The 14,928-nt window shown below is 42.9% G+C and overlaps 1 protein-coding gene across 2 annotated transcripts in view; it reads right to left on the reverse strand.

Annotated features, from left to right (window-relative positions):
- vldlr (very low density lipoprotein receptor) overlaps positions 1-14,928 on the reverse strand; it is a 36,867-nt gene extending 21,939 nt beyond the window's left edge. Inside the window, exons 1-4 of one of the 2 annotated variants that reach the window (XM_034095710.2) lie at positions 14,582-14,928; positions 7,775-7,894; positions 5,419-5,541; positions 1,126-1,248 (exon numbers count right to left, since the gene is read on the reverse strand). In XM_034095710.2, coding sequence (XP_033951601.1) covers positions 1,126-1,248; positions 5,419-5,541; positions 7,775-7,894; positions 14,582-14,648 — 433 coding nt within the window. In that variant the 5' untranslated portion in view covers positions 14,649-14,928. The remainder of the gene's footprint in view (positions 1-1,125; positions 1,249-5,418; positions 5,542-7,774; positions 7,895-14,581) is intronic. The other variant, XM_034095711.2, reaches the window with a different exon arrangement.

Raw genomic sequence — 14,928 nt, forward strand, 5'->3', positions numbered from 1 at the left:
GGAGGAAAGGAGCACGACAGCTAACGCAGTAAAGACCTTCACAGTGAGGAGACTTCACACTGAACGCACACTTTAGGTACACATCATCTTTAATCTTGTTGTCATACCAGACATATTAAAACTAGCATGTTTGCACTGCGTTCCTAATAAAACCTCCTCCTCCTAACATTAGGAGTAGAACATGGCAGAAGGATGCAATGTGTGGCAGCTTAAGGAAGCATGCGAGGTTAAAGTCACTGAAACCTTGCATCCCACGACACAAAGCATCCACTACAGAGATTTAATGTGAAGACAATTAACACACGTCTCCTTCTAAGCAGCTTTCAGTGATTAGCATCTTCATCCAGAGGGGACGGTACACACAGCGCTGGCATCAGTCCTCATACCGCTCCTTGTACTCACTCAGAAGTGGCCTGGTATAGACTGAGGATGCGTCATATTTGTTGTGATTAACATCTTGCATCGTCAGCAGTAGAAATCCAATGCTAATCATCATCATCATCATCAGTGATTATTCGTCACTTTATTCTGAAGTACATGTCGCTGCTTAGCTGCTGCTAGAGCCTCAGGTAAGCGGCAGCAAATAAATGGATGGATACAATTGACTAACACGCTACAGGCTGCTTTTGTGTCAGATCCAATTATTTTAGTTTACAGTTTGTCCAGGCAGAGCGGCATTCTGTGTGAAAGGCTGGTGGTGTGTGGTGATGCAGCGTTTAGGACAAACAGCTGGAGGATGAGGAGTAACTAATACACACGTCCATGTTATGTTTCAGTGCTAGTACCGACCAAGCCGTTACAATAAATGGGCATTTAATGCTCGTCATTATGAGGTTGGACCATTTTGAGAAGATGTTAAGAGTCTAGCGTCTACTGGCGGTGCATCCAACACGTCGACAGGAAAAACCGGTTCAGATCTCCTTGCAGCTAAAAAGATACATTTCATATTTACTACTGACTTCCTGATCTACAGACACACATGTTTGTCATTTCTCAGATCTCAACTTGCAGGTATTTAGAAGTGTTCTACCTTGACGTGTACCATCACCGCCTCAGCCTTTAGAACGACAACTTTTAGACATCTAGTCAGATATTCCTCCCATGCGAGGATGCATGTCCACTCACCACAGTTGACTTCGTCCTCTCCATTGTCGCAGTCCTTCTCTCCGTCACATTTCCAGAAGGTGGGGATACACTGAGTGGAGCCCGCTCCGCAGCTGAACTCGTTCACACGACACGTCCGCATGTCTGCAAGGGAGAGAAACACAACGTCAACATTGTATGGCATGATTTTTTATCTCCAATAAACACCTGGCTTTAGAAACCGCAAGGTCACATCCACATCGTTTAGTGTAGGAAGTCACAATGCTGCTAGGAAGCCACTTTATAAGCCAATTTTAAAGTACCAACTTAATTATTTTATTTGTAACTAAATTCTAACGGATTGTAACCTAGACCAAGTGAACTGCCTGCAGCTGTATCAGAGATGTCCCGTTCACTTTTTAATAATATATACAAAGGGAGAGAATGAGACACTTCTGCAGTTGTACATCATATGGGAGTCAGAAAGTCCCACAGCTGCGGTGGCTCGACTTGTTGCCCTTTTGAGTGTTTCCCCGACAGCAATAGGACGGAACGACTGGCTTTGTGTTGGAACCAATGAAGTTGAGCTACCTGTCAAAGAGACGTGAGGTGAAAACAAAGCTGAGGTCTAAACAACTGTATTTAGACGGTAATGTCATTAGTCTTAATTACATGTAAACACTTTCTCCTGCATATTATTTTTCAAGATTTGAATCTGGCCTATCATTTTAGATGGTTAGTTTCTGTTCTAAAAACACTTTGATGTCATCTGGAGGTTAAACTCTAGATCGTCCTGCGTCACTAGGAACCACTTTGTATCCCAGCATCTTCATCCCAAAGTGAGGTGTGCATAAAAATGCAGCGTCAAGACGTTGTGCCTCTTATCCCTGCGATCAACACTGTGGAGGGAGAGAACAAGCAGCGTGGCACAGGAGATCGAGAGCGCTGAGATAAGAGCTGCTGGGCGGATTGAAAGGCTGCGGTGAATTATTGACTAGGATGTAGTTGTGTTGATCCTCCATGTGTGCCGTGTCCTCTCAAGTCAGTTTATGACAGTATACTGTGCTCACTGTGGATCAGACTTAGCCTGTATCCAAACCGTGTACTGCAACTACTCTACTGTTCGTGAAGTGATGCATTCGTAAGTGCTCAACCACTTTAACATCACATATTGAATTGGGCACCAAGATGGTAACACTGTTGATAAGTTTATTTATTTTTGATAGGTAGAATTTACATACTGCGGCTTCGTGTCCAAAATGGTTTTAACAGCAGGACATTTCTGTTACTCGTTTTGAGAAAAGTGATACATTAATAAATGTTTATTATCAAGAGAGCCGCGTTCAACATTTTCCATGAAAGAACATTTACAAAATTGTTTGTGCGTGTCGCCATTTCATCTTTTTAAGAAAGAAAATGCAATTTGTGCATCTCTGTTCCAAAAAGTGGAGACTGAAGATAACGATTCTCCCCAACAGCCACAAAGTGAACCTGAGTGGCCAAACGCTGTGTGACTGGAACCATTGGAACCGAGTCAATGATGTCCTGCTTGTATCTTTCCTTTATTTTGAAATTCACTTCCTTAACTTGACACCGACGGAAACACACCCGCAGTAACTTAACACAGAAACTACCAGGAGACGTTTGCATGAAACCCACACACACACTTTAGATTCCATTCCCAGAAGCCAAGTCATGTGCAACAGCTGGTCAAACAGTGCAGTGATGTAACAGCAATAGCCTCAGGCTTGAACTGCACGTGCACAAGTGTAGCCATGACTGGAACTTAACACCGCCACTTAAAACACAGGCCCGTGCAACACGTGCACACGCTTGATGACCTTCAGTTGACGGCCAACCTTTCAAGTGGAAACATGCGCACACGGGTCGTACCATTTTATACACAAGGGGCAAATGTCAGGAAGTTGACCAGTGTAAAGAGAGGAAGATCAAATGGCCTTTCCGTCGCTCTGAGCTTCTCAGCAGGGAACCTCACTGATGGCACCTTTTGGATCACAAAGGCGTGGGAATAAATGTTTAAAGAGGGAACATTGCCAGACGAGGCGGTAACTAAAAGGCGTGCATTGTTGTCCATGCAGCATCTTTTAGAGAGTACCACTGCAGGAGTCACATAATAATCTTAGTGTTTCGAACCCCAGAAAAATAATTTGAACTTCAAATGACCCAAAAAAATGAAAGTGATCCGACTTTTTTGTGACGTCTGAATAAATGCACGCTTGTTATGGTGACAAGTTAATTCTCTGCTAACCTACGTAATCCCAGAAAGCTTGGAGAACAGATACTGGCAGATTCGGGACCCCACACGGCTACGTCCATTATCTGGGGGATAATGTTCAAATTAGATCCAGCAGCTCCTCAGAGTGCACCGTAAAGGTCTTGGCAACAGCAAACACACCAGCTTTGAATAATGCTGGTGTGTAAGAGACTCCCCAAACGGCACCGCTCTCATGTGTGGGCAGACGGCGCCACGCAGATCCAAGTGCAGCGGGATTTGCCCCGAGTCTAAGATGCAGTGTTGTTTTCTGCCAGAGGGTAGAGATTTTATTTGTGCATTGCTTCGGGTTTCTGCACTCAGCCTGCTGTGTTGACACACACACACTCTGCAGCAAGAAGCAGCGGGCTGCTCTGGGAAACAGATGGAGTGTAACCCACACACACACACACACCTCTGCTTCCCCAGCAAATATCACCTCAACACGACTGAGTTGGACAGAGAGTGGGTCTCAGGTTATACGTCTTATTCCACGTCTGGCTCAAGTATTGCTTGCTATTATAACCAAAAAGTAAAGCTACATTTTACACAACTCAACGCCTGCGTGTGCCTTCCCAAACCAACCTACTGTAAGCCCTTTACTGTTAGGATATAGTTGACAGCATGAAATAAGTTATCTCTATTACTGTGCAGCATTAGGTAACTCCATTAACAAGTGAAAGGTCAAACTGTCGGCGTTCTAATGGGCAGTTGCATCATGTGATGACACATAAAGAGGATTTAACCGCTCTCAACGTAGGACCCAGAATGACATGCGAAGCTCTAAATATACCCACTGTGGAACCTTCCGTGTTGATGCATGGCTTTACTCCCATCAGTCCGAGGCCCTCTGCTCAGCCTTTGCCAACATTAGAGCCGTTTCTACACGTCGTACTGCTGAGGATCTGATGATACATCTAATATTTCTCTAGAGATATGTATTCCTGCTTGTTCATCATATTTGTATTGTACAACTATGTGCTGTCATTTGTTAAACAAAGCGGTTGTTCTGAAGATATTTCAAACTATTACTCATGTTCTCTTTAACCATCGCTCCACTTACCCTTCTGTAATGCAGCGCTGACTTTCCTTTCATCGTTTTGGATAAAAGCAAGCATTCGTTTGTTTCATTTTAACATCAACTCTTCAGGCTATATTTGTATCTATATCTGTTTGTGGTAAAGCACCTGAGAGAACACTTGATTCTGATATGGACTTAATACACCAGCTGCTGACAGATTGTCGTCTTTTCTTCTGCTAAGACGCTTTGAAAAGTCTCGAGCCTCTCTCCCGTCTCCCTCTCCTAAGTCTGCTTTCATCCAAGTACTTTTCTGCCTTGAGTTTGGAATTGCCCCGAAGTTCAGCATGAACTTGGTGTACCATGGATGAAACGCTTTATAGTTGACTTACTAGCTACTACTTACGAGCACTTTGAATTGCCTTGTGTTGAAAAGTGCTATATAAATAAACTTGCTTTGCTAAAAACGAGTAAGCATTCAGGAAGATTTCAGTTGGCAGTAAATCTGAAACCAACGTGTGTGATGATGAGGTGCCTTCATCTTCCCTGTGACGTTTATCTCTGCGCTTGAGGAGACGCCATTTGTCTTCGTAACAGCACGGTGAAGGCAGCGCCGGAGAGGCGCTTATTAAAAACGACGTGTATAAACTTTCACTCATCTCTTTGATTCCAACGAGCGCCTTGGGAAGACCTCCCATCATGCTATACCACTTAAAGCTCAGCCGCTCTCCTCAGTTCCATTTCATACTTGTTTATTTTACATGGCAGCTCACAGGAGGGAACCGTACCATCCCCACATTCACCATTAAATCACGAGTAATAACTTAAACAAAATGTCCTGAAATAACCTCTCAATCTACTTCCACGTCCCAAACAAGTGAATTTACATTGTCTGCTAAAACTCAATAAAAGTGTGTCTTTGAAAGCAGTTCTGAAAATGTAGTAAATTCTTAAAATATCAAAGCAATGAAACTGCCTGTAATATCTCGTATACTGTAGGTAGGCCCTCAAGTCAGATTTGGTTCAGATTAAGTGATGTACTCACGGCAGATTTCTACGCTCTCGTCGGACCCGTCCTCGCAGTCCGGCTCTCCGTCGCAATGCCATCGCTTCGGGACACATTGGCCGTTGCGACACACGAAGTCCACCTCCACACACGTCTTTCTGACTGGAGGAGGAACATAAATGGATTTATTATTAGACAGAGAAGAGAGACATGTTCTTTAATAACATTTCTCACATCTAACAAATAGAAACACAGAAGTAATAGGAAGAGAAGGGGAAGGACCAAAGCCATGCTGCCACACCTCATGAATATTAAATGTAGTACACTACCATGAGCCCTTCATCAGGTGAACAGACACAAGTTTTAAATGTTTCGCCTTTTAAGTTGTGCAACACTCTAATTATTTCATACATCTTTCTTTGGAGATTTTGATGCCAATATTGAAATAACTGGTTAATTATTTCGCCCATTCTCCTGGTTATGTTGGTCTTTTGCTAATCAATGTACAGTAAGCAAAACAAAGGGTTCAAAGCTAATTGAAAGTATTCCTGATGGTCCTTCAGGATGAGAGAGTCTTTCAAGAGGAGTTGAGGGTCTTCCAAAGTGCCTTAAACCCCTCCAATCTCGGCACCTCCATGCAAGGCTCGAGTGTCTCCTTGAGGCTTTCCCTCAGTCTGACCAGAATACAAATATGCACCCAAGAAACAACCAAGTCCACATTTGAACCACGACCGCAGCAAGTCGCAGCGAGCCTCATTATCGAGCTTGTTTTAGGAATTCATTTTGGATTCTCATCTTTCACACGTCTCAGATCCGTCCGAGTTGGAAGTCAAAGCAGCTCTGATCTCCCACCTCCCTCGTCTTTTCCTGAGGGAAGTCCCGTTTGTTTATATTTAAGGGAGTCTTTTGCTTATTGAAATACATTTCCCAATACTGCCCTGCAGTACGATCAGCTGTTCTTTTCCCCTCTCCTTCCTCGCTCATTTTCTGCACTTGTTCTTTCCTCCCTCCAGTGTAATATGACCCAGATAGATAAGGGACAGGGAAATGGAGACCGATATGAAATGTATTGGAGAAACACACAAATGCCCACTTCCGTCATATCCATATTTAGCTCTGCTCTATCTGCTACCTTCACGTCACCAGGTCATTCAGTCCCAAGGGATGCTGGGAAGTCTGGAGGGGCCAAGGGTTTAGATTGTCATGTGACATCTACGTGTGAAGAAGTGAGAACATGAGCCTTATGCTCTATGTAGTCTGTGGGCTCTCTCTCATATATATATACACATACTGTACATATATATATATATATAAGTATAATAATAATGGAAATGTGTGCAGCAGACTGATGATCTCATGCAGTGTCTAGCAAGTGATGTACGAGACGTAAAACACTGGAAGCCATACTGAGAGTAAGCGAACCACAAGTGAACATGGTCCATTTTAAATTGTGAGTCCGAGGTTTGAATATTGTTCATTTCCCACAATGTAAGTAATGCTGCTTGCAGTTAATTGCATAGCTAAGACAAGCTGGTGGAAAAGGAAGGGGCTTAAAGCGGTAAGCAGTGTACACTGTGGCGCTGCATTAACCGGACAGAAAGAAACTACAGGCGGCTTCCCACCGTGTCAAAAGCTCACCTGACCTTTGAAGTCAGACTCCATTTCAGACTTCATTTTGTTCACTTTGGCAGGAATCATGCTCAAATGTAATTAGTTGGATTGTTATCAAGTCGGCCACACTTGTATTTACACTTTCAATGTGGCCTTCCAAACAACCCCAGCCCACATACGGCAAAGAAGTGTCGGAAATGGCGACTGATCCACAGAGAAAAGGCAACAAAGGAGGCGAGGGCGTGGAGAGCTAGTTACGCCAACCGCTAACTGCCAGGGCACAGTCCCGTTGGGCTTGTATTGGTAACAACATTTCCAAATCCTGAGATCTCCAGGGCAGTGAAAACATGTGTTCATCGTCACCCAGCTGATTCAGAGGAATCGCATACATCAGGCATTCGACACACAACTTGCTAGCAGGATCAACTCATTGCTGGCTTGGGAGTCGTTACACTGAGGTTGATTTGTCATTTTTTAAGTGAACACAAAAACATTCCCTTGCCATCTGTTGTTTTCTATCATTTCAAGTTTCAAGGCTTTTCTTGTAAAGTGTGCATACTAGCTAGAGTGTAGTAAATAAAATAGAATATAATAGAAACAGAATATGATAGAAACTGTGCAGAATAGTCAATATACAGTCATTGGAATATTGATATGATGCGAGTTGCAAACGGATGAATGTTATGCATGTTCTTCTGGCCCGTGGGATTTGTGCATATCTGCGTGCCCAGTGGTTTTAGTGAGGTCGTACTTTGTGCTGAAGGCAGCGTGTTCAGCATCTTACCACAGGAGTTCTCGTCACTGCCGTCGGTGCAGTCCTCGTCTCCATCGCACTGCCAGACGGACGGGATGCAGCGGCCGTTCCCACACTGAAACTGGCTGGCCTCACATTCCGTCTTCGTACCTGCGGGGGGAGACACAGAGGGGGGGCATTAGGAAAGTGTTTACAGTCCCCAATGCTTTCATCATCAGTTACTGTTTGTTTAGATATCATTTGATTAGCTTAAGCAAGAGTGCCTGCGGTGCTGCAATTTAAAAACAATGTTGTAAACAGCGCTCACTCAGAGCAGACCTCAGCCATGACTGCGGAGATAGCTTCATGCTGGACTTTGAGAGAAAGCCCGGTTCTTTTGGACTCGTGACTGACTTGCAATTTTACAACTGTAGCTCTTCTACACCACAACAACAATGAAGGGATTGCAGTGACATGCTCAAGCTCGTTTTGTGCAAGTCATGACTCCGATCTAAAACAGTGTAGTCCTCAGAATACATCCCTGTAAACATACGAGAGAAAACACATCTTTAACGCTTGAAGCACTCTTGAAGTCTGATCTTGCATCCCACGTTTGGCATTTTAAATTGAAGATGAAGTGCCATCAATATTTTATAAAGAAGAACTAAACCTTGGTGTCCTGAAAATGTCAACTGCAGTAACATCTGTTCAGCCGTCGTATGAAGGACATCAGATTTGCAAAAACTGACATTGAGGGAAAAAATAAACGATGTAATCCGATAGGCCCGAAGGATTTAATGAAACGATGAGGCCGATCGTAACGTCCCAGAGTCAGACGCTTACAAGGGAAGAAAACAAACTGTCAGAAGTATTCAGCGCTGTAGATCAACCATATCTAGGTCGAGAGGAAATACAAATAAATTGTTGGTCCCGCTGAGAGAAGCCACTCGCACCGAGAAGAACTGACACTTCACTCATCAGTTAAACAGAATCTTACATCGTTTTAAAATAACTTATTTTCAAGCCAGCGTGAAAAGGTTTGCTCCAGCCTCTCGTCTTCACTGCAGTCGTCTTGATGACCTGTAACTATAGTTCGGACCAAACGAGACACTGTTTGGGCTCCAACGGGAAGTTTTTGACCCACTAACTGTGATACGATATAATACACCAACTCTTTAATAGCGTTTCTTACATTGCACTTCAGACTCCCAATTGATGTTCCAATCCGTTTAGGCGTATAACCATGGAGTCAAAGACCACACGGCGAGTCAGTTAGAAACACTGAAGGGAATCTGAGCTCATAACAACCAGAGGATTGTTTACCACTGGAGACGACTAGGGCTTGAAATACATCCGTGTGACCTTGGCGACTGCTTTCATTGTGGCTCTGTGTCCGTTTAGCTGGGTTAGTGGAGCAGTGATGATAGGAGCACAGGAGAGGTTGCAGATGCGTCGCTGATCCATTACAAGGTCAACTATTCTTCATAAAGTCTCTGTAAAAACTTAATGATGTTTTCTAAATGAAGACACTTCTCCGCTCTAAGGGCATTCACCACAGGATTTGAATCTCATCAGAATATAATAAGCCTCCAAAACCTGCATTTAGTACATAAAACATGACTTTGAAGGAATCCGTTTAACGGTTAACTCCTCTTTGGTTGGCGGATACGAGTCCAATATATTCAAACCGTGACTACACCAGCTGTACTTGCACCAATGTCCCGTTGTAGCAGAGAATCGCTGACCTTTCATCCACAACAACCCAAAGCATTGGATCGCCGCCCGTTCAAAACACTGAGCAAACAAATAACCACTGACCTACAGAAAGACTGGAACACACACTTTAGAGGGAAGGGCAATACGCATCTCACATGTCAGTTGTGTGTGTGATTAAGGGTCAGCAGCCATAGTTCACGGATCTACCCGGTTATGAACCGAGCACAAATACAGATTCCTCAAACTAGAAGACTTCCTTGGAAAACTAACTTATTTCACAAGGTTTCATAAAGGAGACAAAAACTGAAAATCTGACTAGACCAAGACATTTCCTGGGTAAAGAGGAAACAAAAATAAGCTCTTTTTCTGCCTGCAGTGGGTTGAATGAAAGATTTCACTGATGTTTTTAAAAATAAATGATACATTAGTGAATGTAAGTAGAGTTGTGTAAGATGTTGAGGAGAGCATCCACTGTTAGAGTGTGCTGCCCCTTGTCCAGAACCTTGTTAGCACTGTACAGAGATTTAGACTTTCCAGACACACTGAGAACAATTTAAACCTATTGCGCCTGTATTCTTCAAATGACTGTAAATCCATATCAAAATCACCCAGTAACATTGCTGGGACCTTCTGCAGTCTTTACTTCATTTCACTTTGAAGCCACTGACTCCAGTCGTGATGCATAAACATAACAACCCTGAAACATATGAGCAAAGTCAGAGGTAAACACAACAGCCCTGACTCATCATCAGCCTGAGCTGCTGCTCTCTGCTGCTGACGGCCATGTAATGCTGACGGAGGCAGAGCCGGAGCCATCAGAGCCTCAGGCGCACGAACTGCTGAGTCCGGTGTTGATCAAAACAAACCACCAGCTCAACTCATCAGTATCATAACACGGGGCCAGCAGGGTTCAGATGAGACTGTCAGCTTGTACAACTTTGGATTTACTCCTGATCAAAATATAAGTTAATAAGAAATCTGACCAGGCCTTCAACGCCATCTTTCAATACTTCACTTAGAAAGTATTGCTGTATGTGATGATCTCTTCATAGTATATAGAAAGACTTTCCTTAAACTGCAAACTGATAAAGGTCTAATCGCTGATTCTTCTCTGAAATCCAGCAGTTTTGAAATGGCATTTCAACAGACAGACGTTAAGACTCTTAGAATATTGACAAGTTAAAATAATGTTTTTTAAACTAGTGGAATAAGCAGAGTTTACTGATAATTGCCAAACTGTAGATTTAAAATGACTTTAATGATCGGTTAGGTTACTGACATTTCCTAAAAAGCCAATGTGAATACAAGATTAAGCTCCTTGAGCACAGATTAGCAGTTTTCTGAAATCATGGCCACCATTGGTTTTACAAAAGGAATCTTGACTTTAAAGCCAATTAGGCGGTATTATCCACCATCACATTTAACATTCATTCTGAATACATGCGCTAAAGTTACATTCATAATGTAGACTGAACATCGCAACTAATTCAAGACTCTCCTACCAATTAATGTGAATGCAACATGGGCACTTTAGAGCACCCATCACCTCCGCGATCCAACATCCTCCGTGGGGACACCCTGTACCGAAAACACATCGGGATATGACTTGCACACTTTGCAAAAGGGTCGACTGCAGAGTAAATTCAATATGATAGGTCCCGTGTTCAAATGGGCTGCTACTGTACACCACTGTGTTTAGGTTCTGGCGTCTCCACAGACGCATTGACTTGCTGTCTGGGAAACTGCTCACCCTGCACTTTGATCCAATCGGTACAATAACAGACTTCAATAGCAGCCTGAAGTATTTCTAAACCTGTAACAGAGTATGCTCCCTTTTCCCTGCAGCGTCAGACTCCATTTCAGCTGACATTTAAAGTCTGAACGCTAACACGTAATACGAATTGAACGCTTTCCCCTATTTGTCTTGAGAAAACACAACCGCTTCAATCCCCTCAGAATCCTTTGTGTGCCTAATCTGTTTCCTTTTGCACACATCACTGCAACAATAGTTCATGACGACAAAGAACAAATAACCTTCGATTTGAGAGCGCCAGAAAGAAGCAATATTTCTCCCTTGGCTAAACTGTAGAGTAAGTTTCTATTAATGAAGGGAAAAAAGGTTTTTAATACACGTTTGACCAACTGGAGAAAAATAAGCCAAACAGAAAACCCTACTCTCAGAAGAAGTGTTGTGATGAAACACTTTTTACCCCCATTGTGATTTGAATTTTCCCAAAACTGCTTTATATTTCTCATTTTGACTCAAAAAGATTCTTGAATTAAGATTGATTTTTTTTAACTAAGTACACCACCCAAGTCACTGCGTTGATAACATCTAAATACTTTAAACCGGAGGAGGATTGGGTTTCTGACAACTCATTCAATTTAGAATATAATAAAATATATATATACCGAATAAACATCGATTAAAAAATGCGAAATAAAAAATATATATTTATATGTACAAAAAGGTGTATTTTAACTTGAAGAGCCAATTATCTTGATACAGCTATTAACTGAAGGCGAGGACTTAGAGGCAGATTATTTCCCATGGTGATTATTGTGGGATAATAGACTCAACAGGCGTGGAGCCGCAACGAGCCGTCTACCTCCCAAAATAGTAGATAATTGTGCGCTGTATAAACGCCGTCACACTGGAGGTCACGGTAATGCAATTTTCCCCAGTAACAGAAATGGTTGCAGTGTACTCCCCCTCCTCCCTCTGTCCACCACTCCAAGAAACAAGCGCACCCGCACCCCCCTCATAACGCTGAGGATCTGGGTCTAGCATGGCATCACAGTAACCGTGGAGGAAAAACAACATCCATTTTAAATCAGGCCAGTGAAGCTGCTGCCGCCGTGCTGGTCGCTATCTCATAAGCCTTACGTATTGTTCAAATAGCCTCACATGCTCAGTCTGTAGGCAAGCGCATGTGTGTTTGCTGCTGAAAATGAGAAATGTGTAGTGACAACGCTACAGTGAGCGTGTGCACATTACATGCACTAGCTTTGATTCCATTCAAAAAGGCCCTTTTCCATGTTCGGTAGGGCTTTCTGGAGACTGCAACCTGTGCCAGCTAGAAGCAGCTCTGCATTTATGAGCCGTTTTATAATTTAGCCAATGCGTGCAAACTACTGCTTAAGTGATTAGACACTGCATGAATACAATTACGTCACGTATGCAATGTATTCTATGTACCTCGGGCCAGAAAAAGCCTTTTACAATATCAGCAATTACTTCAGTCCGGACCCAGGACTGTCATACTACATCACATACTTGAAAATGTATGTCCAACAACTCAGATACTGAGTCACTGAACAATTAAGGAAATTAGTTGCATCTATCTTAATAGCAACCCATATGGTGGGAGCAAATGACTAAGGAGTAACAGTCATGATAATATTTGCCAAATAAACGCTTATTAAATTGACTGTAAAGACAAACCATGTCTTTTTCACTTAGCCAAAAGTGTCCAAGTATGTTAATCATTGCTGAAATAACTGGTTCATTTTGCAGTCAGGTCAGGCAATTCAAAAATAAACAATTTATAATAGCTTTAGGTAACTGATAAATAAAATCAAAACATCTGCTCCAGATTGTCACAGAGGTTTCATCATTTAAAAAAGGCTTGGTAAAAAATAAAACCTCACATTGTCACAACCCAAGTTTCTTTAGGTTGCTTGCCTTGTTTAGAATACATCCATCCGTTTACATGCTACATGTTAATTAATTAATATTCAACATTACTTTTATTCCACTGTATTTAAAATGTTACATTGTTATTTATTCTACTTTACATGTATATGGTTTACTTATGTATGCATTTAGTTGCTCCATGGTCACTTGCACCAATTTTATTTGTTTGACGTCTTAAGCATATTGTACGTTGCACTGTTGGAGGACACTTAAGATTCCAACACTAGGCTATATAGCTATTGTGCATACAGTATGACAAAGCCTGTGAATTCAATGTTCTTGTTCTACAACCGATGGCCTAAAATCCAAAGACATACAAAAAAACGACAAGGAGAAACTCAAACTTACATTTCCTGAAAACATTTATAAATATCAAAACTTATGGTATGTGATATCAGTAGTTTCAGCTAATGCTGTACCATTTCCACCAGTATGTAATGACAACTTAAGTGTGGCACCCCTGCTCATAGTTAGACCCTGATTGAAATCACCTGTGCTCGATAATTGGCCAGTCACTCCTCAGCCTCCGTGCACTCAGCTGCTTCTTCTCGTTTTATCGCTCTATTTCAATTCACTGTAATCCCCTTTCTTCCCCCTGCCACCGCTCTCTGTGTCGGATTCCACTTCAGGAATAAATAAATAAATTATCCATCTCGCTGGGGGTGGTGGTGACGGTAAAAGAGAATCCCACAGTGGAAGTGAAAGAGAAATCAGGACACGCACAGACGCCAACACAGTCAAGAAGCAGGGGTGTATTCGTGAGGGCTGCGTGTGTTAAAGGGGACGTTAATTGACCGCAGGGCTAATTGGCCCTAAATGAGAAGCGACAAGCAGTTGCTGTACAGCAGGCAACACAAACCACCCGGCCCCTCCTTCCTCCTTTCATTACTAAATATATTGAGCCAATACACTCAAGCTAGATGTAATACAGCCCTACATTATACATGTCCAGCACAAAGAGCCGCAAATGACTCGCGGTCGACCCACATTTACGCGATTTAAAAAAGGGGTTATTAGCTAAGGACAATATGGACTAGCCCAAGGTGTAGCACGGTAATTCCTTCAAGCAGAAGCCAAGACAGGTGTAGCTAAAGCTCGGTAATGTTAGCTAACCACACGAGAGAGTGCGTATTTCCCCCTGATTCCATACACACTTGCAATAACACACGCCAAGCTAATGAATAACTAATTGGAATAACACATCCCCTTTAAGTGCATTTAAAGCACACAGCAAGCAGAAAATACATTGTTTTGACCCCAAATGAACATAATTTTAAATGGTTTATTTGGTAAGAATAAGCAGCAAGGTGGACTAGCCCAAGGTGTAGCACGGTAATTTCTTCAAGACAGGTGTTCAGCTCGGTAATGTTAGCTAACCTCAAAAGATACAGTGCGCCTTATTCCCAACAAAACCCCACTTAAAACCCACCGAGGACTCGACTTACCGTGGACGTGCATGCAGTGCTGGAGACATGTCAGCAGCAGAAGGACTCCCGGTGTATAAGTCACCATTTCTCGCAGTGTACCGTAACCGTTGCTAGCTGAGCGCTTGCGGGCTGCCTCGATCCTTCTTGCTGGCTCGCGCTGGCCTGCTTCGTCTTTGATTCTGCCTACACAGTCACAGAGAGCAGACACCACCGACCGATCAGCAGCACGCGCTGCTCACAACTGAAGTAAACGGATGCATTCGAGACGCACACCACGCGCCTTTTGATCTCGTCCTACAACTACGCGCAGCGGGGGGCGTTCGGGCTCCGGTTCACTCCCCTCAAGCTGAAATCCATTACTTAAA

This window comes from Pseudochaenichthys georgianus, chromosome 12 (genome assembly GCF_902827115.2).
Source record: "Pseudochaenichthys georgianus chromosome 12, fPseGeo1.2, whole genome shotgun sequence".
Classification (NCBI taxonomy): domain Eukaryota; kingdom Metazoa; phylum Chordata; class Actinopteri; order Perciformes; family Channichthyidae; genus Pseudochaenichthys; species Pseudochaenichthys georgianus.